The 27,774-nt window shown below is 37.3% G+C and overlaps 1 protein-coding gene across 2 annotated transcripts in view; it reads left to right on the top strand.

Moving 5' to 3' along the window:
• Positions 1-20,998, top strand: part of FAM185A (family with sequence similarity 185 member A) — a 74,679-nt gene extending 53,681 nt beyond the window's left edge. For both annotated transcript variants that reach the window (XM_082846927.1, XM_082846926.1), the window contains one exon: positions 20,528-20,998. In XM_082846927.1, the coding sequence (XP_082703053.1) occupies positions 20,528-20,640 (113 nt within the window). In that variant the 3' untranslated portion in view covers positions 20,641-20,998. The remainder of the gene's footprint in view (positions 1-20,527) is intronic.
• The last annotated feature ends 6,776 nt before the right edge of the window (positions 20,999-27,774 follow it).

Genomic DNA, 27,774 nt, shown 5'->3' with positions numbered 1-27,774 from the left:
GCATTTTGCTATGTAAGGTGAATAGTCATTGTCCATCTATGAGTAGAAATATGCTACATTTAACTGAAGTTTTAGTCTTTATTCCTTTCCATTGTCACATGTTGGCGTTTGACACTTTTTTCTTCCAACTGCTTATCAGTAACACAATTGCAGACATTTAGTTTGAAGCACTCACTATTCCTGGATAGTGAATAGTCATTGGATAAAATTTATTTGAAAAACTTCCCTATCAGAGAGATATTTGCACGCTCATATTCATAGCAGCATTATTCACAGTAGCCAAGAGGTAGAAGCACCCCAAATGTCTATTGATGGATGAAAGCAAAAATGAAATGTGATATATAAACATACAATGGAATACTGTTCAGCCTTAAAAAGGAAGGAAATCCTGTCACATGCTACAACATGGATGCACCTTGAGGACACTATGCTAAGTGAAATAAGCCAATCACAAAAAAGACAAATAATGTATGATTGCATTTATACAAGATATCTAAGGAAACAAAGTAGGGGGAGAGGAAAATGAGTTGTTCAGCAGGTATGAAGTTTCAGTTTTGCAAGATGAAAAAGTTCTGGAGATCTATTGCACAACAATATGAATATACTTAACACTACTAAACTGTAAACTTAAAAGTAGTTAAAATGGTAAATTTTATTTTATGTGTTTTTACCATAACCAAACATCTGAAAACCATTAAAAAATTTTTTTTCTTTTTTGGCACAGCTGCTTTCTAATTCTTGAACTTGAAAATCAACTACAGTTGACCCTTGAACTACAGGGGGGTTAGGGACACTGGTCCCCTGCCCCAGGGCAGTCGAAAATCCACCTGTAACTTTGCAGTCAGCCCTCCATATTTGTGGTTCCACATCTGTAGATTCAACCAACTGCAGATAGTGTAGTACTATCGTATGTATTTATTGAAAAAATCTGTGTATAAGTGGATTTGCATAGGTCAAACCTGTGTTGTTCAAGGGACAACTGTAAATACATATATATGTATACATAAATACATAAATACATAAATACAGTGTAAGATATAAAGTTAATTTTGGATGATTATAATAAATAGGAGTTTGGTTTGGTATTATGCACATTGTAAACTTGATCTTTTAGTACAGCCTGACCTTTTAGTACAAATTCTCAATTCCAGAAATGTGAAGAGCTTTTCCACATTTTTTCTAATTACCTGTGGATATATTAATGGCTGATACTACTTAAAAAATATTTATGGTATAGATAATATATTTATATAGTAAAAAAAATTAATACTGGCAAACTTTTTAAAATCTTAACCAGAATGGCATTCAGAAGGACATTGAGATTACCATGAGGTTTTGATATAGCAATCTATGTATATATACAAGATTGTTTTAAGTTTCTGGTCTCTTAGTTTCAAATGTATTTCCAATATCCTGAATTTGTACTGTCCTCTTCTCACGATTGCTGGTTTTGATGTCATATTTGTGTGTGGATGATTTCCTACCTTTATTCTATGTTTGCCTTTCCCATTTGTTAGTTTTCTTGTTTCTAGTTGTGGCCTTTTCTTTTCTGTATACAGAAGTTCCTTTAGCATTCGTTGCAAAGCTGATCTAGTGGCGCTGAATTCCCTTAACTTTTGCTTGTCTGTAAAGCTTTTGATTTCTCTGTCAAATCTGAACATATGTATCTTAAGTATATCATGCCACTCCCCTTCTGGCCTGAAGAATTTCTGCTGAAAAATCAGCTGATAACCGTATGGGGATTCCCTTGTATGTTATTTGTTGCTTTTTCCCTTATCTTTTAATATTTTAAAAGATTTAAAAATTTTTTTCTTTGTCTTTAATTATTGTCAATTTGATTAATAGGTGTCTCAGTGTGTTCTTCCTTGAGTTAATCCTGTATGGGACTCTGTGATTCCTGGACTTGAGTGAGTGTTTCCTTTTCCATGTTAGAGAAGTTCTCAGCTATTATCTCTTCAGATATTTTCTCAGTCCCTTTCTCTCTCTCTTCTCCTTTTGGGACCCCTATGATGCAAATGTTGATGCATTTAATGTTGTCCCAGAGGTGTCTGAGATTGTCTTTATTTCTTTTCATTCTTTTTCTTTTGTTCCGTTCGGCAGCAGTGATTTCTACCAGTCTGTCTTCCAGCTTACTTATTCGGTCTTCTGCCTCATTTATTCTGCTATTGATTCCTTCTAGCATATTTTTCACTTCAGTTATTGTATTGTTCATTTCTATTTGCTCTTTAAAGCTTTTAGCTCTTTATTAAACATTTCTTGTATCCTCAGTCTGTGCACCATTCATTTCCTGAGATCTTGGATCATGTTTACTATCATTACTTCTGAATTCTTTTTCAGGTAGATTGCCTATCTCTGCTTCACTTAGTTTTTCTTCTGTGGTTTTATCTTCTTCCTTCATCTGTGACCTATTTCTCTGCCATCTCATTTTGTTTAACTTCCTCTGTTTGTGGTCTCCTTCCCTCAGGCTTTAGGATTGTAGTTCTTCTTGGTTCTAGTGTCTGCCCCCTGGTGGGTGAAGTTGGTCCAGGGGTTTGTGCAGGCTTCCTGGTGGGAGGGGCTGGTGCCTGCCCACTGGTGGGTGGAGCTGCATCTTGTCCCTCTGGTGTGCAGGGTCGTGTCAAGGGGTGTGTTTCTAGGTGGCTGTTTGCTCAGGACAACTTTAAGCAGGCTGTCTGCTGATGGGTGGAGCTGTTCCCACCCCATTGGTTGTTTGGACTGAGGCGTCCCAGCACTGGAGCCTGCAGACTGTTGGTGGGGCCGGGTCTCGGTGCCAAAATGGCGACCTCCAGGAGAGCTCACGCTGATGAGTGTTCCCTGGAGCGTCCACCACCAGTGTCCTTGACTCCACAGTGAGCCGCAGCTGACCCCTGCCTCCACAGGAGACCCTCCATAACCCGCAGGTAGGTCTGGCCCAGGTTTCTATGGAGTCACTGTTTTGCCCTGGGTCCCAGTGCATGTGAAAACTTGTGTACATCCTCCAAGAGTGGAGTCTCTGTTTCCTCAGACCTGTGGAGCTCCTGCACTCAAGCCCCACTGGCCTTCAAAGCCAAATGCTCTGGGGGCTCCTCCTTGCGATATCAGACTCCCAGGCTGGGGAGCCTGACATGGGACTTGGAACTCTCACCCTGTGGGAGGACCTCTGCAATATAATTATTTTCCAGTTTGTGGGTCGCCCACCCAGTGGGTATGGAATTTGATCATATTGTGAAAGTGCCCCTCCTACTATCTCGTTGTGGCTTCTTCTTTGTTTTGGGGTGTAGAATATCACTTTTGGTAGGTCTGAGTCCTTTTTGTTGATGATCATTCAGCAGTTAGTTGTGATTTTGGTGTTTTCGTGAGAGGAGGTGAGCTTAAATCCTTCTACTGTGCCTTCTTGTCTCCAGCCCAGAGGACATTGAAATTAAAGTGTGTACGTGCACGTACGCCACAGGCTTACCCATGAGATAGTCTCAAGAAAAAGAAAGTGTGGTGGTGGTGTGTGGTTATGGTGGCATTGGGGTATCTTCATAAGACCAAGTTTCACAATTATTAACAGCCACTATATTAAATCTTGGCAGAGAGTAAAGATTATTTGGGGGAGGCAGTAATTTTTTGGTCAAAAATAAAGTAATTTATTTAATGACCAAGAAAAAAGATCAAGTTTCAGTTTTAAATATTCATTTTATATATTGTAAAGGTTAAGAAGTCAGTCTTAAAAATCATAGAATATTAACAAAAAGCACAGCAGTAATAAAAATAACACCTGTACACTTTCAGATTAACTCAGTGCCTAATGGGCAGACTCTTAGTTACGCAGAGAAAATTTGATGAAATTTTAAGTGTATTAAATGTGGTAAGAATCAGTTTCTTGTGATCTGATATCTTGAATTTGATAGGGAGCCAATAGAGTTACCTTTTTTGGCCCTGGTAATGTAAAGTAATAATACAAATTTGTTTAATAATGCTCTGAATGATAACATAATCAAATTATTTTACATAAGTTAAGAATGTTTGAATTATAAATTATTTTTTCATTTTTCATTCTGTAACTCGTAGAATCACATGCCTTTTTAAAATTTAGATTTAGTTTAAGTTGCATTTCAAAACCCTGTTCTCATCATTCCAACCATTAAAAAAAAAAAAGACCTTATTAAATCCTCTAAGAACAGTTACTAGTCCTGTCATTGGATAAAATCATTATTTGCGGACCCAATCTCTTTATTAAGTCCTGCCCATTTCCCTTCCACTAAACAGGTACCACCTCAAACTTAATATATTTGAAAACAAATATTATCTTTTCCTAGCCTAGTTCCTCTTCCACCTGTCATCTCTATTTTCCTTTATTTGTTCAGTCAGTCCCTCAGCAAACATTTATTGAGTCAGGTACTGCTAGAAACTAGGAGTGCAAAGATAAGATAATAAAGTTTGGTCTCTCTGCCATCTGAGGAGGTTACATCCTAGTGAAGCAAGACAGACAAACCAGTGAATACAATACAATAAATGTTATAATAAAGGTATGTACGTGGTACTGTGAGAGCATGGAGGTGGCCCATCTAAATTACACTAGCATTGTGAGTTTGAGGAAGTGAGACAAGTCCAATATAGCTAGAGTGTAGCGAGTAAGGGGCACAGTGGTATAAAAGGAGGCTGGAGAGTTCGATAGGGATCAGATCATATAGGGCAGATTTGGCTTTTATACTCAGTGCTTTGCAAAGGCACTGAAAGGTTTTAATCTGGGGTTCATATAATCAGATCTGTATATTAGAAAGATCACTAAATGTTGAGTGGGGAAAAATTGGAAAGGACAATGGTGGATGAAGGAAAAGTTAATTTTAATTAGCAGGTTACTGTAGTAATTCAGGAGAAAGAGTTCAGTGGCCTCGACTCCACAGTGATCTATTTTAAACAAATAAATAAATAAGCCTTGGATAAATTTCGGTGGAAAAAAATTGATATAGGTGTACCTCATTTTATTGTACTTTGCTTTATTGCAGTTCACAGATACAATTTGTGTTTTTCACAAATTGAAGTTTTGTGACAACTGTGCATGGAGCTTGTTTGTTGGCGCCGTTTTCCCAAGAGCATTTGCTCACTTTGCATCTCTGTATTTCATTTTGGTAATTCTCACAGTATTTCAAACTTTTAAAATTATTATTTCTTTTGTTGATATGTGGTCAGTGGTCTTTGATGTTACTGTTGCAGTTGTTTTGGGGCATCATGAACGACGTCGCCCATATAAGACATCAAACTTAATTGATAAATGTTCTGTGTCTTCTGACTGCTCTACTGATTGGCTGGTCCCCTGGTTCTCTCCCTCTCCTCAGACCTCCCTATTCCCTGAGACACAACAATATTGAAATAGGCCAGTGAATAACCGTACCATGGCCTCTAAGTCATCAAGTGAAGGGGAGAGTTGCACATCTCACTTTAAATCAAAAGCTAGAAATGATTAAGCTTAATGAGGAAGGCATATTGAAGCCAAGATAGAATGAGAGTTAGGCCTCATCCGGGTAGCCAAGTTGTGAATGCAAAGGAAAAGTTCTTAAAGGAAATTAAAAGTGCTACTCCAGTGAACACGTGAATGATAAGAAAGTGAAACAGCCTTATTGCTGATATGGAGAAAATTTTAGTGGTTTGGATAGAAGATCAAGCCAGCCACAACTTTCCTTAAAGCCAAAACCTAATCCAGAGCAAGGTCCTAACTCTTTCCAATTCAGTAAAGGCTGAGAGGGATGAGGAAGCTGCAGAAGAAAAGTTTGAAGCTAGCAGAGTTTGGTTTAAGGAGGTTTAAGGAAATAAGCCATCTCCATATCATAAAACTGCAAAGTAAAAGCAGCAAGTGCTGATGTATGAGCTGCAGCAGGTTATCCAGAAGATCTAGCTAAGGTAATTAATGAATGTGACTTCACTAAACAACAGATTTTCAATGTAGAAGAAACAGCCTTATATTGGAAGAAAATTCCACCTAGGCCTTTCATAGCTAGAGAAGAGAAGTCAGTGCCTGGCTTCACAGCTTCAAAGGACTGAATGACTCTGCTTAAGGGCTAATGCAGCTGGTGACTTAAAGTTGAAGCCAGTGTTCATTTACCATACTGAAAATCCTACACACCTTCAGAATTACGCTCAGTCTACTCTGCCTGTGCTCTATAAACGGAACAGCAAAGCCTGGGTGACGGCACATCCGTTTACAACATGGTTTAGTGAATATTTTAAGCCCACTGTTGCTACCTACTGCTCAGGAAAAAAAAAACGAAAAAAAAGATTCCTTTCAAAATATTACTGTGCACTGACAATGCAGCTAGCCACCCAAGAGCTCTGATAGAGATGTATAATGATATTAATGTTTTCATGCCTGCTAACACAACATCCATCCTGCAGCCCGCAGATCTGGAGTAAATTTGACTTTCAAGTCTTATTATTTAAGAAACACATTTTGTAAGGCTCTAGCTGCCATAGATAGTGATTCCTCTGATGGATCTGAGCAAAGTGAGCTGAAAACCTTCTGGAAAGGATTCACCATTCTAGATGCCACTAGAACATTTGTGATTTATGGGAAGAGGTCAAAATAGCAACATTAACAGGAATTTAGAAGAAGTTGAGTCCAACCCTCATGGATGACTTTGAAGGAAGTCATGACTTTGGAGGAAGTAACTGCAGATGTGGTGGAAATAGCAAGAGAACTAGAATTATAAGTGGAGCTGGAAGATGTGACTGAATTGCTGCAATTTCATGATGAAACTTTAATGGATAAAGAATTGCTTCTTATGGATGAGCAAAGAAAGTGGTTTCTTGAGATGGAATCTAGTCCCGGTGAAGATGCTAGCAGATTGTTGAAATTATAACAAAGGATTTAGCATATTACACAAATTTAGTTGATAAAGCAGCAGCAAGATTTGAGAGGATTGGCTCCAATTTTGAAAGAAGTTCTACTGTGGGTAAAATGCTATCAAACAGTATTGCATGCTACAGAGAAACAATGAAAGGAAGAGTCAGTCAATACACCAAACTTCGTTGTTGTCTTATTTTAGGAAATGGCCGTATCCACTCCAGCCTCCAGCAGCCACCAGCCTAATCAGTCAGCAGCCATCAACACTGAAGCAAGACCCTCCACCAGCAAAAAGATTATTAATTGCTAGTCAGATAATGGTTAGCATTTTTTGTTTTACTCTTTATAAATTTTTATTATATAAAAAATTTATAAAATTTTAAATTATGCTTGTAAATGGATGCTATGAGGAAGATGCATGCTTACCTCATTGGTTATTATGAAGCTTCTTAGGCCATTTAATTATTTTTCTGTTATTTTTTTACTATATCTTATACTCTAGCCCCTATTTCCTAAACCAGGAAGGACCAAATTTTAGAGCAAAGTTTATTTCCTGCCCACAGTCCAAGAATCTGGGTACTGATCAGCAGATTTCTTTTGGAGAGTAGCACATGATGTACGATGAGGTTGGGCCCCAGGTTGTCTCTGATAGTAGATTAAATCCGTTAAAGTAATCGTACAGAGGGACTTCAGATAAACACAACAGTCTCCTGTGGAGAGACCTGTATGAACAAGTTATTGAGTTTAGAGAAACTTTTGTTTCATTTTGATTCCAAAGCTGGTGCCCAAAAGGCCACAGACCTTATTTATCAAGTGGATATCAAGTGGAATATTTTGAGGCCTAGAAAATTAAAGCAGTTTGCTTTTTCTATGGAGATTTCCAATCTGAAACCCAAGTTTGGAAGTAATGAGCAACTTTATGTGTCAGTTGTTATTATAGGCAGCTGAGCTCAGCTCTTTTGGGCCACCATACAGAGCCTATGAGGCATAGAAACAGAAATACTCTCACTGCTAAGAGGTCTGGATCGTATCTGTAAGCATGATTTCTGCAAGAAACCATGCCAATAAACTTTAGTTCTTGGGGCTCAGGCTTCCCACAGGGTTTGATGTGTCAAACCTGTAATTTTATTTAAATTCCTGCTCCATGGTTTCCCTTGTTGTTGCCGTCACTGGTAAATAACTGTGTGTTGTATAATTCTTTTTTTTTTTTGAATTTTATTTTATTTTTTTATACAGCAGATTCTCCAATTTTATACACATCAGTATACACATGTCAATCCCAATCGCCCAATTCATCACACTACCACCCCCACCCCTGCACCGCTTTCCCCCCTTGGTGTCCATACGTTTGTTCTCTACATCTGTGTCTCAGTTTCTGCCCTGCACACCGGTTCATCTGTACCATTTTTCTAGGTTCCACATATATGCGTTAATATACGATATTTGTTTTTCTCTTTCTGACTTACTTCACTCTGTGTGACAGTCTCTAGGTTCATCCAGGTCCCTACAAATGACCCAATTTCGTTCCTTTTTATGGCTGAGTAATATTCCACTGTATATATGTACCACATCTTCTTTATCCATTTGTCTGTCGATGGGCATTTAGGTTACTTCCATGACCTGGCTATTGTAAATAGTGCTGCAATGAACATTGGGGTGCATGTGTCTTTTTGAATTGCGGTTTTCTCTGGGTATATGCCCAGTAGTGGGATTGCTGGGTCATATGGTAGTTCTATTTGTAGTTTTTTAAGGAACCTCCATACTGTTCTCCATAGTGGCTCTATCAATTTACATTCCCACCAACAGTGCAAGAGGGTTCCCATTTCTCCACACCCTCTCCAGCATTTGTTGTTTATAGATTTTCTGATGATGCCCATTCTAACTGGTGTGAGGTGATACCTCATTGTAGTTTAGATTTGCGTTTCTCTAATAATTAGTGATGTTGAGCATCTTTTCATGTGCTTCTTGGCCATCTGTATGTCTTCTTTGGAGAAATGTCTACTTAGGTCTTCTGCCCATTTTTCGACTGGGTTGTTTGTTATTTTAATATTGAGCTGCATGAGCTGTTTATATATTTTGGAGATTAATCCTTTGTCCATTGATTCGTTTGCAAATATTTTCTCCCATTCAGAGGGTTGTCATTTCATCTTGTTTGTAGTTTCCTTTGCTTTGCAAAAGCTTTTTAGTTTCATTAGGTCCCATTTGTTCATTTTTGTTTTTATTTCCATTACCCTAGGAGGTGGATCAAAAAAGATCTTGCTCTGATTTATGTCAGAGAGTGTTCTTCCTGTGTTTTCCTCTAAGAGTATTTATAGTGTCTGGTCTTACATTTAGGTCTCTAATCCATTTTGTGTTTTATTTGTGTATGGTGTTAGGGAGCGTTCTAATTTCATTCTTTCACATGTAGCTGTCCAGTTTTCCCAGCACCACTTATTGAAGAGACTGTCTTTTCTCCATTGTGTATCCTTGCCTCCTTTGTCATAGATTAGTTGACCATAGGTGCGTGGGTTTATCTCTGGGCTTTCTATCTTGTTCCATAGATCTATGTTTCTGTTTTTGTGCCAGTCTTAATTACTGTAGCTTTGTAGTAGAGTCTGAAGTCAGGGAGCCTGATTCCTCCAGCTCCGTTTTTTCCCCTCACGACTACTTTGGCTATTCGGGGACTTTTGTGTCTCCATACAAATTTTAAGATATTTTGTTTTAGTTCCATAAAAAATGCCATTGGTAATTTGATAGGGATTGCATTGAATCTGTAGATTGCTTTGGGTAGTATAGTCATTTTCACAATGTTGATTCTTCCAATCCAAGAACATGGTATATCTCTCCATCTGTTAGTATCATCTTTAATTTCTTTCATCAGTGTCTTATAGTTTTCTGCATACAGGTTTTTTGTCTCCCTAGGTAGGTTTATTCCTAGGTATTTTATTCGTTTTGTTGCAATAGTAAATGGGAGTGTTTCCTTAATTTCTCTTTCATATTTTTCATCATTAGTGTATAGGAATGGAAGAGATTTCTGTGCATTAATTTTGTATCCTGCAACTTTACCAAATTCATTGATTAGCTCTAGTAATTTTCTGGTGGCATCTTTAGGATTCTCTATGTATAGTATCATGTCATCTGCAAACAGTGACAGTTTTACTTCTTCTTTTCCAATTTGTATTCCTTTTATTTCTTTTTTTTCTCTGATTGCCATGGCTAGGACTTACAAAACTATGTTGAATAATAGTGGTGAGAGTGGATGTCCTTGTCTTGTTCCTGATCTTAGAGTAAAGGCTTTCAGTTTCTCACCATTGAGAATGATGTTTCCTATGGGTTTGTCATATATGGCCTTTATTATGTTGAGGTAAGTTTCCTCTATGCCCACTTTCTGGAGAGTTTTTATCATAAATGGGTGTTGAATTTTGTCAAAAACTTTTTCTGCATCTATTGAGATGATCATATGGTTTTTATTCTTCACTTTGTTATTATGGTATATCACATTGATTAATTTGCATATATTGAAGAATTCTTGCATCCCTGGGATAAATCACACTTGATCATGGTGTACGATCCTTTTAATGTGCTGTTGGATTCTGTTTCCTAGTATTTTGTTGAGGATTTTTGCATCTATATTCATGAGTGATACTGGCCTGTAATTTTCTTTTTTTGTAATATCTTTGTCTGGTTTTGGTGTCAGGGTAATGGTAGCCTCATAGAATGAGTTTGGGAGTGTTCCTTCTTCTGTAACTTATTGGAAGAGTTTGAGAAGGACGGGTGTTAGGTCTTCTTAAATGTTTGATAGAATTCACCTGTGAAGCCATCTGGTCCTGGACTTTTGTTTGTTGGAAGATTATTAATGACCGTTTCAATTTCATTACTTGTGATTGGTCTGTTCATATTTTCTATTTCTTCCTGGTTCAGTCTCGGAAGGTTATACCTTTCTAAGAATTTGTCTGTTTCTTCCAGGTTGTCCATTTTATTGGCATATAGTTGCTTGTAGTAATCTCTTAGGATGCTTTGCATTTCTGTGGTGCCTGTTGTAACTTCTCCTTTTTCATTTCTCATTTTATTGATTTGAGTCCTATCTCTCGTGTTCTTGATGAGTATGGCTAATGGTTTATCAATTTTGTTTATCTTCTCAAAGAACCAGCTTTTATTAGTTTTATTGATGTTTGCTATTGTTTTCTCTGTTTCTATTTCATTTATTTCTGCTCTGATCTTTATGATTTCTTTCCTTCTGCTAACTTTGGGTTTTGTTTGTTCTTCTTTCTCTAGTTCCCTTAGGTGTAAGGTTAAATTGTTTATTTGAGATATTTGTTGTTTCTTGAGGTAGGCTTGTATTGCTATAAACTTCCCTCTTAGAACTGCTTTTGCTGCATCCCATAGGTTTTGGATTGTCATGTTTTCACTGTCATTTGTCTCTAGGTATTTTTTGATTTCCTCTTTGATTTCTTCTGTTATCTCTTGGTTATTTAGTAATGTATTGTTTAGCCTTCATGTGTTTGTGTTTTTTACATTTTTTTCCCTGTAATTGATCTCTAATCTCATAGCATTGTTGTCAGAAAAGATGCTTGATAGGATTTCAATTCTGTTAAATTTACTGAGGCTTGATTTGTGACCCAAGATGTGATCTATCCTGGAGAATGTTCCATGTGCACTTTAGAAGAAAGTGTAATCTGCTGGTTTTGGATGGAATGTCCTATAAACATCAGTTAAATCTATCTGGTCTTATTGTGTCATTTAAAGCTTGTGTTTCCTTGTTAATTTTCTGTTTGGATGATCTGTCCATTGGTGTAAGTGAGGTGTTAAAGTCCCCCACCATTATTGTGTTACTGTCGATTTCCTCTTTTATAGCTGTTAGCAGTTGCCTTATGTATTGAGGTGCTCCTATGTTGGGTGCATATATATTTATAATTGTTATATCTTCTTTTTGGATTGGTCTCTCGATCATTATGTAGTGTCCTTCCTTGTCTCGTGACATTCTTTATTTTAAAGTCTATTTTATCTGCTATGAGAATTTCTACTCCAGCTTTCTTTTGATTTCCATTTGCATGAAATATCTTTTTCCATCCCCTCATTTTCAGTCTGTATATGTCCCTAGGTCTGAAGTGGGTCTCTTGTAGGCAGCATATATATGGGTCTTGTTTTTGTATCCATTCAGCAAGCCTGTGTCTTTTGGTTGGAGCATTTAATCTATTCACATTTAAGGTACTTATCGATATGTATGTTCCTATTACCATTTTCTTAATTGTTTGGGGTTAGTTTTTGTAGGTCCTTTTCTTCTCTTGTGTTTCCCACTTAGAGAAGTTCCTTTAGCATTTGTTGTGGAGCTGGTTTGGTGGTGCTGAAATCTCTTAGCTTTTGCTTGCCTGTAAAGCTTTGATTTCTCCATCGAATCTGAATGAGATCCTTGCCTGGTAGAGTAATCTTGGTTGTAGTTTCTTCCCTTTCATCACTTTTAAGTATATCATGCCACTCCCTTCTGACTTGTAGAGTTTCTGCTGAGAAATCAGCTGTTAACGTTATGGGAGTTCCCTTCTATGTTATTTGTCGTTTTTCCCTTGCTGCTTTCAGTAATTTTTCTTTGTCTTTAATTTTTGCCAATTTGATTACTATGTGTCTCGGAGTGTTTCTCCTTGCATTTTCCTGTATGGGACTCTCTGTGTTTCCTGGACTTGGGTGGCTATTTCCTTTTCCATGTCAGGCAAGTTTTTGACTATAATCTCTTCAAATATTTCTCGGGTCCTTTCTCTCTCTCTTCTTCTGGGACCCCTAAAATGCGAATGTTGTTGTGTTTAAGAGGTCTCTTAGGCTGTCTTCATTTCTTTGCATTCTTTTTCTTTATTCTGTTCTGCAGCAGTGAATTCCACAATTCTGTCTTCCAGGTCACTTATCCATTCTTCTGCCTCAGTTATTCTGCTATTGATTCCTTCTAGTGTAGTTTTCATTTCAGTTATTGTATTGTTCATCTCTATTTGTTTGTTCTTTAATGCTTCTAGGTCTTTGTTAAACATTTCTTGCATCTTCTCAATCTTTGCCTCCATTCTTTTTCTGAGGTCCTGGATCATCTTCACTGTCATTATTCTGAATTCTTTTTCTGGAAGGTTGCCTGTCTCCACTTCATTTAGTTGTTTTTCTGGGGTTTTATCTTGTTCCTTCATCTGGTACATAGCCCTCTGCCTTTTCATCTTGTCTATCTTTCTGTGAATGTGGTTTTTGTTCCACAGGCTGCAGGATTGTAAGGCTTCTTGCTTCTGCTGTCTGCCCTCTGGTGGATGAGGCTATCTAAGAGGCTTGTGCAAGTTTTTTGTTGGGAGGGACCGGTGGTGGGTAGAGCTGGGTGTTGCTCTGGTGGGCAGAGCTCAGTAAAATTTTAGTCCACTTGTCTGCGGATGGGTGGGGCTGGGTTCCCTCCCTGTTGGTTGTTTGGCCTGAGGCCACCCAACACTGGAGCCTACCCGGGCTCTTTGATGGGGCTAATGGCGAACTCTGGGAGGGCTCATGCCAAGGAGTACTTCCCAGAACTTCTGCCGCCAGTGTCCTTGTCTTCACGGTGAGACACAGCCACCCCCGCCTCTGCAGGAGACCTCCAACACTAACAGGTAGGTCTGGTTCAGTCTCCCCCGGGGTCACTGCTCCTTCCCCTGGGTCCCGATGCGCACACTACTTTGTGTGTGCCCTCCAAGAGTGGAGTCTCTGTTTACCCCAGGCTTATCGAACTCCTGCAGTCAAATCCCAGTAGCCTTCAAAGTCTGATTCTCTAGGAATTCCTCCTCCTGTTGCCAGACCCCCAGGTTGGGAAGCCTGACGTGGAGCTCAGAACCTTCACTCCAGTGGGTGGACTTATGTGGTATAAGTGTTCTCCAGTTTCTGAGTCACCCACCCAGAAGTTATGGGATTTGATTTTATTGTGATTGCACCCCTCCTACTGTCTCATTTTGGCTTCTCCTTTGTCTTTGGATGTGGGGTATCTTTTTTGATGAGTTCCAGTGCCTTCCTGTCAATGATTGTTCATCAGGTAGTTGTCAGTATGTGTTGTATAATTCTTAAAGTGATTTACAAATATGTGCTATTCTGAGGTCAAAAGAAAGCCTGGAACTCTCTTAAGGTAAAACATTTACCTACTAAAGAGTTGTGCACAGTGTGTATTCTTTGGGATGCATTCTCTAATCCTTATGAGATCCTTGATTCTGAGTTTCGTGCTCTACCCATATATGGCAAATTGGATAGGTGGTGAATACCTTAGATAAGATATTTCTGGGAATAAGTTGACTTCTCTGTTAAGTTTTAGACTGGGTTCATCAACTTAGATATGAAACCTCACCATTGTATATCAAGCCATTTTTAAGACCAAAAATGCAATTTAGATGATTAGAGATAAAGTATGTTGTCAGCCAGATGATTGTTGTTTGTCATTGTCTGCATGGTAGGGAAGGTGGTATTACTGGGTTCACTTTATTTTAGTCAAACTGGAAATGTAAAGCATAATAAAAATAAGTTCATTTGGTATCAAAATAAACTACCAAGTCAGAAGAGAGTTCTCAGCTTGTTTGTAGGCTGGAGACATACATTTAATGGTATTGTGATTTATAATGGAAAACGGGTTCATTTGTTGGAAAAGATGTTGAAATGGGACCAAGCCCACAGGATGCCATTTTAAGAGCTAGAGACAGTATTTTCTCTCCAAATGGGTGAAAAAAATCTAGTCTTTTGATATGACTCATAGAAATAACTTATTTTTAGAACACATTTAAGTTTTGGTTTTCTCCAAGTTTACAGCATATGGATTTGTCAGTCATGTAGATGTGCTTCTGGATGACATGGAAGAAATTTGGTAGCAGAATGAAGAATGCTGTAGGTTTATGGCTGTCTACTTAAAAATACTTTGACAGGTAGTTAATGTAGGAACTGCCTTCAGATCGTTTGTGCTTTTATGGTGTTTTTGTTTCTCCATTTTGTTAAAGTGTAAGATCCTGGGAGAGTGTAATAAGTAGACATCAGCTTTGTTTGTTAACGTTTCCCAAAAAAAAGGAAGATCAGGTTTTGTTCCCATTCACCTGAAAACTTTATCTGTTAAGGACAGATTGTAAATGTTAGACTTTGCAGGCTACATACGGTTTCTGTTGTTTACTCTCTTTTTTTTTTTTTATAACCCTTTAAAAGTGTAGAAGTCCGGGAAGATCCCACATGCCGCAGAGCGGCTAGGTCCGTGAGCCATAGCTGCTGAGCCTGCACGTCCGGAGCCTGTGCTCCGCAATGGGAGAGGCCACAACAGTGAGAGGCCTGCATACCGCAAAAAAAAAAAAAAAAAAAAAAAAAGCGTAGAAGCCATTCTTAGCTCTTAGGCCATAAAACAGGCGTCAGGCCAGATTTGGCCTGTGGGCCATAGTTTGCTGATTCCTAGACTAGAGATCAAAGTACAGACCCCAGTCTTAGAGCATGTGAATTCTGCTTGTAATGCCTGGGTTTTTTGTTTTATTTTTAGTTTTTGTTTTCATGTTTATTTTGGTCATATACGAAACACTGAACCACAGCCAAATCTTACCCTGAGGAAAGTCTTCCCAGTGATGAAGAAAAAAGATTTGTGCACCTAAAAGTGTAATCATGTAAAATTTAAGAAACAGTACAGCCGTAGAAGGTATAAGATGCCAAGTAAAAACACAAAAACCTGTTCAACATCACTAGCCATTGGTATGGTACAAATTAGAACCAGAATGAGATGCTACTACATACCTATTAGAATGGCTAAAATAAGAAATACTGATAATATCAAATGCTGTCAAGGATGTGGAGAGATTGGATCTCTTCTGCATTGGTATTGGGCATGGAAAATAATATAGCCACTCCTGAATTCAGCCTGGCATTTTGTTAAAAAGAAAGTACCATATGACCCAACAATTACATTCCTGGGCATTTATCTTGGAGAAATGAAACTTAGTGTTCACATAAAAACCTGTACATAAGTATTCATAGCTTTATTTATAACAGCCAAAAAATGGAAATGACTAAAATATACTTCTACCAGTAAATGGTTACACAAACTGTGGTATGTCCATACGGTGGAGTAGTATTCAGCAGTGAAAAAGAACAGTCTATTAATACACACAACTTGGATAGAAGTTAGGGGCATTATGCTGAGTGAAAATAGCCAGTCTCAAAATATTGCATACTGTATGATTACGTTTATCTAATGTTCTTGAAGTGACATTATTATGGATATGGAGAACAGACAAGTTGTTGCAAAAAGTTAAGAAAGGAGAGGGAAGATAAAACTATAAAGAGATATCACATAGAACTTTCTTTGTGATGATAAAACAATTCTGTATCTTGATTATAATGATGGTTATGTGAATCTATACATGTGATAAAATCTCATAAAAGTATACACAAATACGTGTAAAAGAGTGAGTGCATGTAAAAAATGGTGAAGCCTGAGTAAGCTCTGTAGTCTAATTAATTGTATGCCAAACAATTACCTATTTTTGATAATGCACGATGGTTATTATAAGATGTCAACATTGGAGAAACTGGGTAATGGGTGCACAGGACCTCTTTGTACTATTTTTACAACTTCTTTTGAGTCTTTAATTATTTCCCAACAAGAAATTACAGAGAGCATGATGTAGGGAGGGGAAAAAAGATGGGGAGAGGGAGAAAGAAAGATAGAAACAGTGAGGGCTTCTAGGCTAGAAGTAGAATAAAAAGGACTGAATTACCCTTCTACTTAAACCAACAACAACAAAAATTTTTAAATAGACAAAATACATGAAAAAACAGTTTCCAAGATACTGTACATCAGGCAATGAAAGAAAGTGATCACTAAGAGCTGGGAAGCAAGCAAAATGAGTCCCTGCTTACTCCCTCGAGAGAGTCTTCAGGCTGTAGTACATGGAGAAGGGACTAATGTAGAGCCCAGCAGACTCCTTGAATTGAGGAAACCATAAGGAGAGTCCACAGAGATTGATAGCTAGAGTTTATAAAGTATCAGAAGGAACAGAACCTAATGCTCACACAAGTCCAGGAAAAACGCCTATCCCACCTGCCAGACTGGAAAATACCATAACTCATGGAGCACTGGGTAGAGCACTTAGTAGTTGGAAAGAGCCCTAGACTGCGCATTCCTCCAGAGCTGCCTAACAAATCATAAAACAAGAGATGAAAAGTTGAAATTGTTTCCAAGTACTTTAACTGCACAAAGCTTGAGATTTATAGAAATACAAAAATGCCTGGAACCCAACAAAATAAAATTCACCATGTCTGGCATCCAATCAAAGATTATCAGACATGCAAATAGGCAAGAAATCATGACCCAAGATGAAGTGAATATCAATCGAAACCTATACAGAAAAGATACAGATGTTAGAATTAGCAGAGAAGAAAAATAAAATAGTTATTATAACTGAATTCCACATGTTGGGATAAAGTTAAGTAAGACATGGAAGATATAAAAAAGACCAAAATTGAATTTCTAGAAATGAAAACTACAATATCTGAGACGAAAAATACAGAGGATGTGATTAGACATAAAAGGATATTTCTTGGGCAAAACTGATTAATTGCATACTTGCTCAAAACCTAGTGTACTGTTGACTTTTTCATTATTCCAAATAATTGAGAGAAAATATAATGATGGGCAGCATTATAACTAGCTCAAAAATATTTGCTTGTAAAAATTTGTTGCTAAGATGTCCTGGGTTGCACTTTTGTCAAGGGAAGGACAGATAAAAAATGTTGACATTAAAATATTTGGTTTTACGGGATTGTGTGTGGTGTTAGAGCTTTTGTTTGTGAAGAACGTGCATTAAAACTAAGACTTCAGGGGCTTCCCTGGTGGCGCAGTGGTTGGGAGTCTGCCTGCCGATGCAGGAGACACAGGTTCGTGTCCCAGTCCGGGAGGATCCCATGTGCCGCGGAGCGGCTGTGCCCGTGAGCCATGGCCACTGGACCTGCACATCCAGAGCCTGTGCTCCGCAACGGGAGAGGCCACAGCAGTGAGAGGCTGGCATACCACAAAAAAAATAATAAAAATAAATAAATAAATAAGATTTCAGAGTAGTTATTTAAATCCTTTTTCAAAAGTGTATAATTTATTTTCCTAGCCAGCTGGTAAGCTTTTTGAGGGCATTACCATGTCTTTTTACATGTTTTGAACCTCCCTAAAATACTTAGCATGATGCTTCCCATAGTGGGTGGTCAGTAGTGTTTATAATGTAAAAGAGGGAATCCTCCAGCTGTGATGCACTGAAATTTAACCTGTTCCTAATAAGACAGCACCAGAATTATCCCTCAGAATGTAAGTAAACAAAGTCTGTTACAAGGTTTGGAGTGGGGAGTGGTGGGGTGGGGGGCAGGAAGAAGCTCACCTTAGCCAAGAGGCTTATTTTTAAACAAGGAACAGAAATTCTGCCAATTACTCCTTAGAGCCCTATCTTTGTCCATGGCTAGAGCTGATTAGATCAGGTGCATTTTGGGTTAAATAATGAGTAATGCTTATCAACCAGGTATTTGGAAATCACTCAGTCAGTCAAACTTGGATATTTATATACTTGAGTAGATTTGGACATGGCAGATTTTGAGAGCAAATGCTAGAGTTTAAAAACATGTCCTGAGAAGAAACTTTTCTCTCACTTAATGGAAGCCAAGCCACAGGGGGATAGGTTAGTCATTTCCCATTTCTTGGTCAAAAAAAATATTGTCTGATTTTCATTGGTAAAGGGGATTAAATAAGGAACAAGGTTTCTGCAGCCCCAAGTTCCAGTCTCTGTTACAAGATTTTTGTAGGAAGGAATTTATAAACTTTACAAATAAGCATTAGAATCTCCACAGATTCAACCCAAAGTACAGAGCTTTCAGTAAATTTCTTATTCGCAAGATAAAGCTATTTTCCAGCAGCTTAAATGGAACTTTACAAACTGTCTTGCTTGTGAGTATTGTCCCTAAGCTAAAATCACTTGTGTGTTCATTTTGTTAGTAACAATAGTACTGTGCATGGTCTCCTCTGCTGCAGCAGGAAATGGGTAGATTTGGCTTCTCCTTCCGTAAGCAAGAAACTCATGATTGAGGAGGTAAAAGATCTTAGATATTTGGGAAACCCTTACTATTGTTGATGCTTTACTATTGCTATTAAAATGTGTAAAAAATAATAGAACAACCAATATTCAGGATTACCAGTTCTTTCCTCTACGTTTATTTGAATTACTAGAAAAAGAAGTTCTGTACTATACAAAAGCTATTGGTTGTAGATACCTTGAAATCCTGACCTGCTAAATGTGGTAAGGCACAAAAAGATGAACAGATTAAAATTGATAAAGTTGAACCCCTTAATGATGAAGATTGGGGGAAAAGAGAAGCTTCTAATATAGGGATTACTAGTTGGAATGAGAGAGATTTTAAGCAGTTTACTGAGACGTGGGTTGTGATGATACTGAAAATACAGCAAGAGAAGTGGAAGGAAAAAGAAACTCTAGAGGAAGTCATTGAATATGCTGCTGTCTTTTGGGAAGGATCCAGTGAAGATGTAGATAGATAAGATTATGGCTCAGATTAAAGGGGAGAGACAAGAATTCACAGGAGAATTTGTATCACACAAAAGCACGTGACACAAAGATTGAATGGTACAAAGCACCTTTTCAGCAGCTGGGAACATCATATGATACTAACAAAGGAGAAAACTGTCCTAGAGAAGAGAGTTGTTTCCTGATTTGTGTGCTTGGATTCAACAAAGAAAATGTATATGATGAATTGAGCCAGTGTATTCACAACATTCATCAGTTCAGATTTGACTGGTCTCTTAAGTTCAGAATTGCAGTGGATCTCCAGAGGAGGTGTAGCATCTTAACTACCTTGATTGAAAGAAAAAACAGAACTAGAAGACTAGAGATGGGAAACAAACCAGGTGAGCTCAATGATTGCCATAGCCTATTACCTTGAGAGTGTTTCCAGGCTGCAGGGCAGGGATGGGTATCGTAGGCAGAGCCCAACAGACTCACCAAGTGGAGGAGACCAGGGCTGCTAGAGTTAACAAGAGAAAGTTCCAGAGCAAACAGAGGTACACAGGGTGCCCATGACTGTTCAGCAAAGTACGGATCAGCATCTGTGTGAGGAAACCACCTGATACATGCTACAATATGAATGAACCTCATAATAATTATGCTGAAATAACCTAGATATTTTTTTAAAGACTACGTATTGTATATTTTGTATGACTCCATTTATTAAAATCTTAGAAAATGCAACTAATCCAAAGTGACACAAAGTAGATTAGTAATTATCGAAGGATTGGTGGGGGTCGGGGGGGTTGTAGAGGTGACAGGCCAGGTGGGGCATGAGGGAAAGATTACAAAGGGGCACAAGGAAACTTAGGAGTGATGGATATGTTCATTATCTTGATTGAGGAGATGGTTTTGCAGACTTTTACATATGTAAAAACATTACATTACATACTTTAAATACATGTATTATTTTGTCAATTGCACTTAAATAAAGCTCTTTTTAAAACCTGCATCCAAAAAAAATACAAACAAAAAACAGAGTAGTTTCCCTTTCAGAGTTGTTCTGAGGAAAAGAAAGGAGAGAACAAGCCCAAGTAACCTACTTGCAACTCTCTTCCAACTCAGGTTGTCTTTACTAAGATTTTTGCAGTTCAAAAGTGTTTTTCAGTTTTAGAGATGTAGTGTTAGGATCTATGTAGTCAATATTGCTCTTGTCAATCAAGATATAACTTTATGCAATTTTGTGTTTCAGGCCTCCTGAATCAAGCAAGCAAACATGAAAAATGGATTAAGGCTGATGCTCCAAAAGGCACTGTAAGCTTTAGAAGCCAAAGCTGGTTTCAGTCCCTGAAACTGCAGGACTGAGAATGGTTTGAGTTATGTTTCTAAATTTTAACAACGATTAGTAGATCTGTGACTACAAAAACTCAAATACCACTGTTCATATAAATGTTGAAAACAATAAATTGGGATGTCTTGGGGCAGCCTTTTCAAAATTTGTACTTAGCTATTAGTTTTCTTCTGTAACAAATTACCACAAACTTATTGACTTAAAATAATACCTGTTTGCCCTGGGATCTCCTGGACCCTGACTCCACCCAGCAGTAACCCAGCACTAGCCCCAGGGCCTCCCAGGGTTCTGCCATCAACCATCAACCAGTGGCCAGCAGCATCTGCACAAGGCAGGACCTGGCAACCAAGCAGACCAGGGGCCAACCTAGCCTATCAGACCACCTACATAGTCAGCCTGCCAAAACAGAAAGACCCACACAACCCTCATAGGAGGAACCCCTAGAGCATATAACTGTTGAGAGGAGAGTGCACTGCTGGAACACAAAAGGTCACTTCTTCAAGGTTGGGAAACATAACCAACCTACCAGGTACATAAAAATAAAAACAACTAGTTAGGCAAAATGAGGCAACAGAGGAACATATTCCAAACAAAGGATTAAGATAAAACACCCGAAAAAGAACTAAGTGAAGTGGAGATATGCAATCTAACCAAGAAAGAGGTCAGGAGTGTGATTGTACAGATGATCAAAGAACTTGGGAAACAAATGGATGCACAGAGTGAGACATTAGAAGTTTTTAACAAAGAGTTAGAAAATAGAAAGAACAACCGAACAGAGATGAAGAATACAGTAACTGAAATGAAAAATACACTAGAGGGAATCAATAGTAGACTAAATGATACAGGGAAATGGATTAGTGAGCTGGAAGACAGAGTAGTGGAAATCAGTGATGCTGAAGGAAAAAAAAATGAAAAGAAATGAGGACAGTTTAGGAGACTTCTGGGACATCAAGCTCACTAATATTTGCATTATAGGATTCCCAGAAGGAGAAGAGAAAGAGAAAGGGGCTGAGAACATAATTGAAGACAATAGCTGAAAACTTCCCTAACCTGGGAAGGGGAAACAGACATCTAAGTCCAGGAAGTGCAGTGAGCACCATACAGGATTAACCTAAAGAGGCAGACACCAAGACACATTGTAATTAAAATGGCAAAAATTAAAGATAAAAGAGAATATTAAAAGCAGCAAGGGAAAAGCAACATGTTACATAAAAGGGAACTCCCATAAGGCTATCACCTGACTTTTCAACAGAAACTCTTCAGGCCAGAGCAGCATGGCATGATATATTTGAAGTGATGAAAGGGAAAAACCAAAACCCAATAATACTCTGCAAGGCTCTCATTCAGATTTGATGAAGAGATAAAAAGCTTTACAGAGAAGCAAAAGCCAAGAGTTCAGCATCACCAAATCGGCTTTAAAGAAATGTTAAAGGAACTTCTATAAGCAAAAAAGGACACAAGAAACATGAAAATCATGAAAGGAGAAAGCTCATTGATAAAGGCAAATATATAGTAAAGGTAGGAAATCATTCATGCACAAAGCTAGTAGGAAGGTTGAAAGACAAAAGTAGTAAAATTGTCTATATCCACAATAAGTAGTTAAGGGATACACAAGACAATTATATGTAAAAAATGGTAACAAAAACAGTAATCATGAGGGTAGGAGAGTACAAATTCTGCGTTGTTAAAATGCATTGGAAATTAAGAGATCAGCAACTTCAAACAATCGTGTATATATAGATTGCTATATGTAAATCTCATGGTAACCACAAACCAAAAATCTATAAAAGATACACATGCAAAAAAGAAAAAGGAATCTAAACATAACACTAAAGGTAGTCATCAAATCACAAAAGAAGGAACAAAAAAGACATACAAAAACAACCCCAAAACAGTGAACAATATGGCAATAAGAATATACATATCAATAATTACTTTAAGTATAAATGGATTAAATGCTCCAATCAAAAGACATAGAGTGACTGAATGGATTCAAAAACAAGACTCATATATATGCTGCCTACAGGTGACTCACTTCAGATCTAAAGACACACACAGACTGAAAGTGAGAGGATAGAAAAAGGTATTCCATGCAAAGGGAAATCAAAAGAAAGCCAGGGTAGCAATATTTATATCAGATGAAATAGACTTTAAAACAAAGACTGTAAGAAAAGACAAAGAAGGACATTACATAATGATCAAGGGATCAATCCAAAGAGAAGATACAACAATTATAAATATATATGCACCCAGCATAAGCAAAGCTAAACACACAAAGCAAATATTAACAGACATACGGGGAGCAATGGACAGTAACACAATAGTAGTAGGGAATTTAATACCCCATTTACATCAATGGACAGATCATCCAGACAGAAAGTCAATAAGGAAACACAGGCCTTAAATGACACACTAAACAAGATGGAACTTATATAAACATTCCATCAGAAAGCAGCAGAATACACATTCTTTTCAAGTGCACATGGAACATTCTCCAGGATAGATAACATGCTAGGCCAGAAAACAAGCCTTGGTAAATTTAAGAAAATTGAAATCATGTCAAGCATCTTTTCTGACCACAATGCTGTGAGACTAGAAATCAACTACAAGAAAAAAGAAAAACCTGCAAAAAATATAAACATGTGGAGGCTAAACAATATGCTACTAAACAACCAATAGATCACTGGTGAAATCAAAGAAGAGATAAAAGAATACCTGGAGACAAATGAAAACAAAAACACAACAATAGAATCTCCGGGATGCAGCAAAAGCAGTTCTCAGAGCACAGTTTATAGCAATACAAGCCTGCCTCAGGAAACAAGAAAAATCTCCAATACACAACCTAACATTACACCTAAAGGAACGAGAAAAAGAAAAACAAACAAAACCCAAAATTAGTCAAAGGAAAGAAATCATAAAGGTCAGAGCAGAAATAAATGAAATAGACTCTTAAAAAAAAAAAGAAAAGATCAGAGAAGCTAAGAGCTGGTTCTTTGAAAAAATAAAGAAAATTGATAAACCTTTAGCTAGATTCATGAAGGAAAAAAGAGGATCCAAATCAATAAAATCAGAAATGAAAAAGGGGAAGTTACAACTGATGCCATGGAAATACAGAGGATCATAAGAGACTACTAGAAACAACTATGTGTCAATAAAATGGACAATGTTGAAGAAATGGGCAAATCCTAGAAATGTACAATCTTCCAAGAGTGAACCAGCAAGAAGCAGAAAATATGAACAGACCAATTAGAAATAATGAAATTGAATTAGTAATAAAAAAACCCTTCCAACAAACAAAAGTCCATGACCTGATGGCTTCACAGATGAATTCTGCCAAACATTTAGAGAAGAGTTAACACTTACGCTTATTATACTATTCCAAAAAATTGCAGAGGAAGGAACACTTCCAAACTGATTCTACATGGCCAGCATCACCCTGATACCAAAAGTAGACAAAGATATCTCACACATACACAAATTACAGGCAATTATCACTGATGAACATTGATGTAAAAATCCTCAATAAAACATTAGTAAACCGAATCCAACAATACATCAAAAGGATCATATACCATGATCAAGTGGGATTTATCCTAGGGATGCAAGAATTTTTCAATATCCACAAATCAATCAGTGTGATATGCCACATTAATGAAGAATAAAAACCATATGATCATCCCAATAGATGCAGAAAAAGCTTTTGACAAAATTCAGCATCCATTTGTGATTAAAAACTCTCCAGAAAGTGGGCCTAGAGGGAACACACCTCAACATAATAAAGGCCATATATGACAAACCAATGCTAACATCATACTTAGTGGTGAAAAGCTGAAAGCATTTCCTCTAAGATCAGTAACAAGACAAGGATGCCCATTCTTGCCACTTTTATTCTGCATAGTTTTGGAAGTCCTAGCCACAGCAGTCAGACAAGAAAAAGAAATAAATGGAATCCAAATTGGAAAGGAAGAAGAAAAACTGTACTGTTTGCAGATGACATACTATACATAGAAAACCCTGAAGATACCACCAAAAACTACTAGAGCTCATCACTAAATTTGTGAAGTTGCAGGATACAAATTTAATACACAGAAATCTGTTGTGTCTCTATACACTAACAATGAACTATCAAAAAGAGAAATTAAGAAAACAATCCCATTTACCATCACATCAAAAAGAATAAAATACCTAGGAATAAACCTACCTAAGTAGGTAAAAGACCTGTACTTGGAAAACTATAAGACACTTACGAAAGAAATTGAAGGCAATCCAAACAGATGGAAAGGTATGCTGTGTTCATGGGTTGGAAGAATTAATATTGTAAAATGACCATACTAGCCAAGGCAATCTACAGAGTCAATGCAATCTATATCAAAATACCAAGGGCATCTTTTTCACACAACTAAAATAATTATTCCTAAAATTTGTGTGGAAACACAGAAGACCCTGAATAACTAAAAAAATCTTCAGAAAGAAGAACAGAGTTGGAGGAATCATGCTCCCTGTCTTCAGACTATACTGTAAAGCTACAATTATCAAACCAGTGTGGAATTGGCACAAAAACAGATATGTAGATCAGTGGAACAGAATAGAGACCCAGGAAATAAACCCACACACTTACAGTCAATTAATCTATGACAAAGGAGGCAAGAATATATTACAGTGAAAAAAGTCTTTTCAATAAGTGGTGCTGGGAAAACTGGACAGCTACATGTAAAAGACTAGAATTAGAATATTCTCTAAAACCATATGCAAAAACAAACTCAAAATGGATTAAAGATCTAAATGTAATACCAGAAAGCAAAACTTGTAGAAGAAAGCATAGGCGGAACACTCTATGACATAAATTGTAGCAATATTTTGGAAGATCTGTCTCCTAAAGCAAAGGAAATAAAAGCAAAGATAAACAAATGGAACCTAATTAAATTTAAAAGCTTTAGCACAGCAAAGGAAATCATCGACAAAATAAAAAGGCAACCTACTGAATGGGAGAAAATATTTGCAAATGATATGACCCATAGAGGTTTATATCCAAAATATACAACAGCTTTTACAACTCAACATCAAAAAAAAAAAGAAAAACCTGATTAAAAAATGGGCAGAAGACCCAAATAGATATTTTTCTAAACAAGTCATACAGATGGGCACAGGCACTTGAAAAGATGCTCAACATCATTAATAATCAGAGAAATTCAAAATAAAACCCCAATGAGATATCACCTCACATTTGTCAAAATGGCTATCATTGTAAAAGATCACAAAAAATGTTGGCAAGGATGTGGAGAAAAGGCAAACTTCTTACACTTGGTGAGAATGTAAATTGGTGCAGCCACCATGGAAAACAGTATGGAGGTTTATCAAAAAAAAAAATAGGACTAACATGACCCAGCAATTCCACTCCTGGGTATTTATCTGAAAAAAACAAAAATACTAATTTAAAAAGATACATGCACCCCAGTAGTCATAGCGTTATTTATAATTGGTAAAATATGGAAGCAACCTAAGTGTTCATTAACAGATGAATGGATAAAGAAGATGTGGTACGTACACACACACACACACACACACACACACACACACACACACACACACTGGAATACTACCCAGCCATGAAAAAGAATGAAATTTTGCCATTTGCAGCAACATGGATGGACCTGGAGGGTATTATGCTAAGTGAAATAAGTCAGAGAAAGACAGATACTGTATGATATCACTTGTATGTGGAATGTAAAAAATAAAACAAACTAGTGAATATAACAAAAAAGCAGCAGACTCATAGAGAACACACATCAGTGGTTACCAATGGGGAGAGGGAAGTGGGGAGGGGCAGGATAGGGGTAGGGGATTACGAGGTACAAACTACTATATATAAAATAAGCTACAAGGATATATAGTACAACACAGGAGATACAGCCAATATTTTATAATAACTATAAATGGAACATAACCTTTAAAAATTGTCAATCACTATGTTGTACACCTGAATACCTCATTAAAATTTTTTGAAAAATAAAATCAGTTGTAAAGCTGAAAAAACTAATACTAACACCTATTTATCAGCTCATAGTTCTGTAGGTCGAGCTCAGCATGGTTAGATTCTCTGCTTGGGTTATCCACAAGGCTGGACTTAAGGTATTGTCCAGGCTGAGCTCTCATCTAGATGATCTGAGGAATAGTCTACTTCCAGGCTCATTCGTATTGTTGGCAAAATGCAGTTCCTTGTGAATGTGTGACTGAGATCTCTTGTTTCCATGCTGGCTGTCAGTTGGCAATCACTCTAAATTTCTAGAGGCCACCTGCATCTCTTTTATATGGCCTTCTCTTCAGGCCAGCACTAATGCAATCAATCCTTGTCATGCTGTGAATATCTGAGCTCTTTTTCTGCAGCCACCTTGGGATAACTCTGCTTTTAAAGAGCTCAGAGGATTAGGTCAGGCCTACTCAGGATAATCTTTGTTTTGCCATATAATGTAACAGTCATGGAGTGATATCTCATCATATTTATAGTTTCCACTTATACTCAAGAAGAAGACATTTTACAAAAATATAGGTAATAGGGGGCAGCTATTTTGAAATTCTTTGTACCAGAGCTCTTGTGTAACATGTTTTCTACTTAGTATTGTGCTTATTATGACAACAGTATAACTTTAAGCTGTGAATAAAACACATCACAAATATGATGCAGTTGCTACTGATTCTTATTTTTTGTATGTAATTTAAGACATAATGTGTTGCGGGGAGGGGGCATTCAGCTACTTTATAGCCTGGTGTATGAAGACAGATTTTCACTTTTACAATGGCGTACTATATAAAGTTATTTTATGAATTCTCTTTCTTTCAAACCTTACATGTTTATTCCTGGAAATTTAAATTATACAACACTGAATAGGCCTATCTACTGAACTGTATTTCTTATCCTTAGGATAAATCAGTTCTTAAGCTTCGATTTTCTAATAAGCCTTTCCAAATATGACTTGTAATAGTCTCTTTTTGTTAATATTTTATTTGGAGTTCTGTCTTTAACTTCTTATTTATAAAACAAAAAGCTTTGCGGGGTGTCTCAAAGTCACTTTTTAGTTCACCCTTCATGAAATCAAAATTTGTATGAGTTTGGACAACACTTACATGTTAGTATGTTTGATGTGGTTGTG

This window comes from Leucopleurus acutus, assembly GCF_964270905.1.
Source record: "Leucopleurus acutus genome assembly, chromosome: 9".
In the NCBI taxonomy this organism is placed as follows: domain Eukaryota; kingdom Metazoa; phylum Chordata; class Mammalia; order Artiodactyla; family Delphinidae; genus Leucopleurus; species Leucopleurus acutus.
Note: the sequence above shows the minus strand (reverse complement) of the source record. Positions and strands in the feature narration are given on the sequence as shown.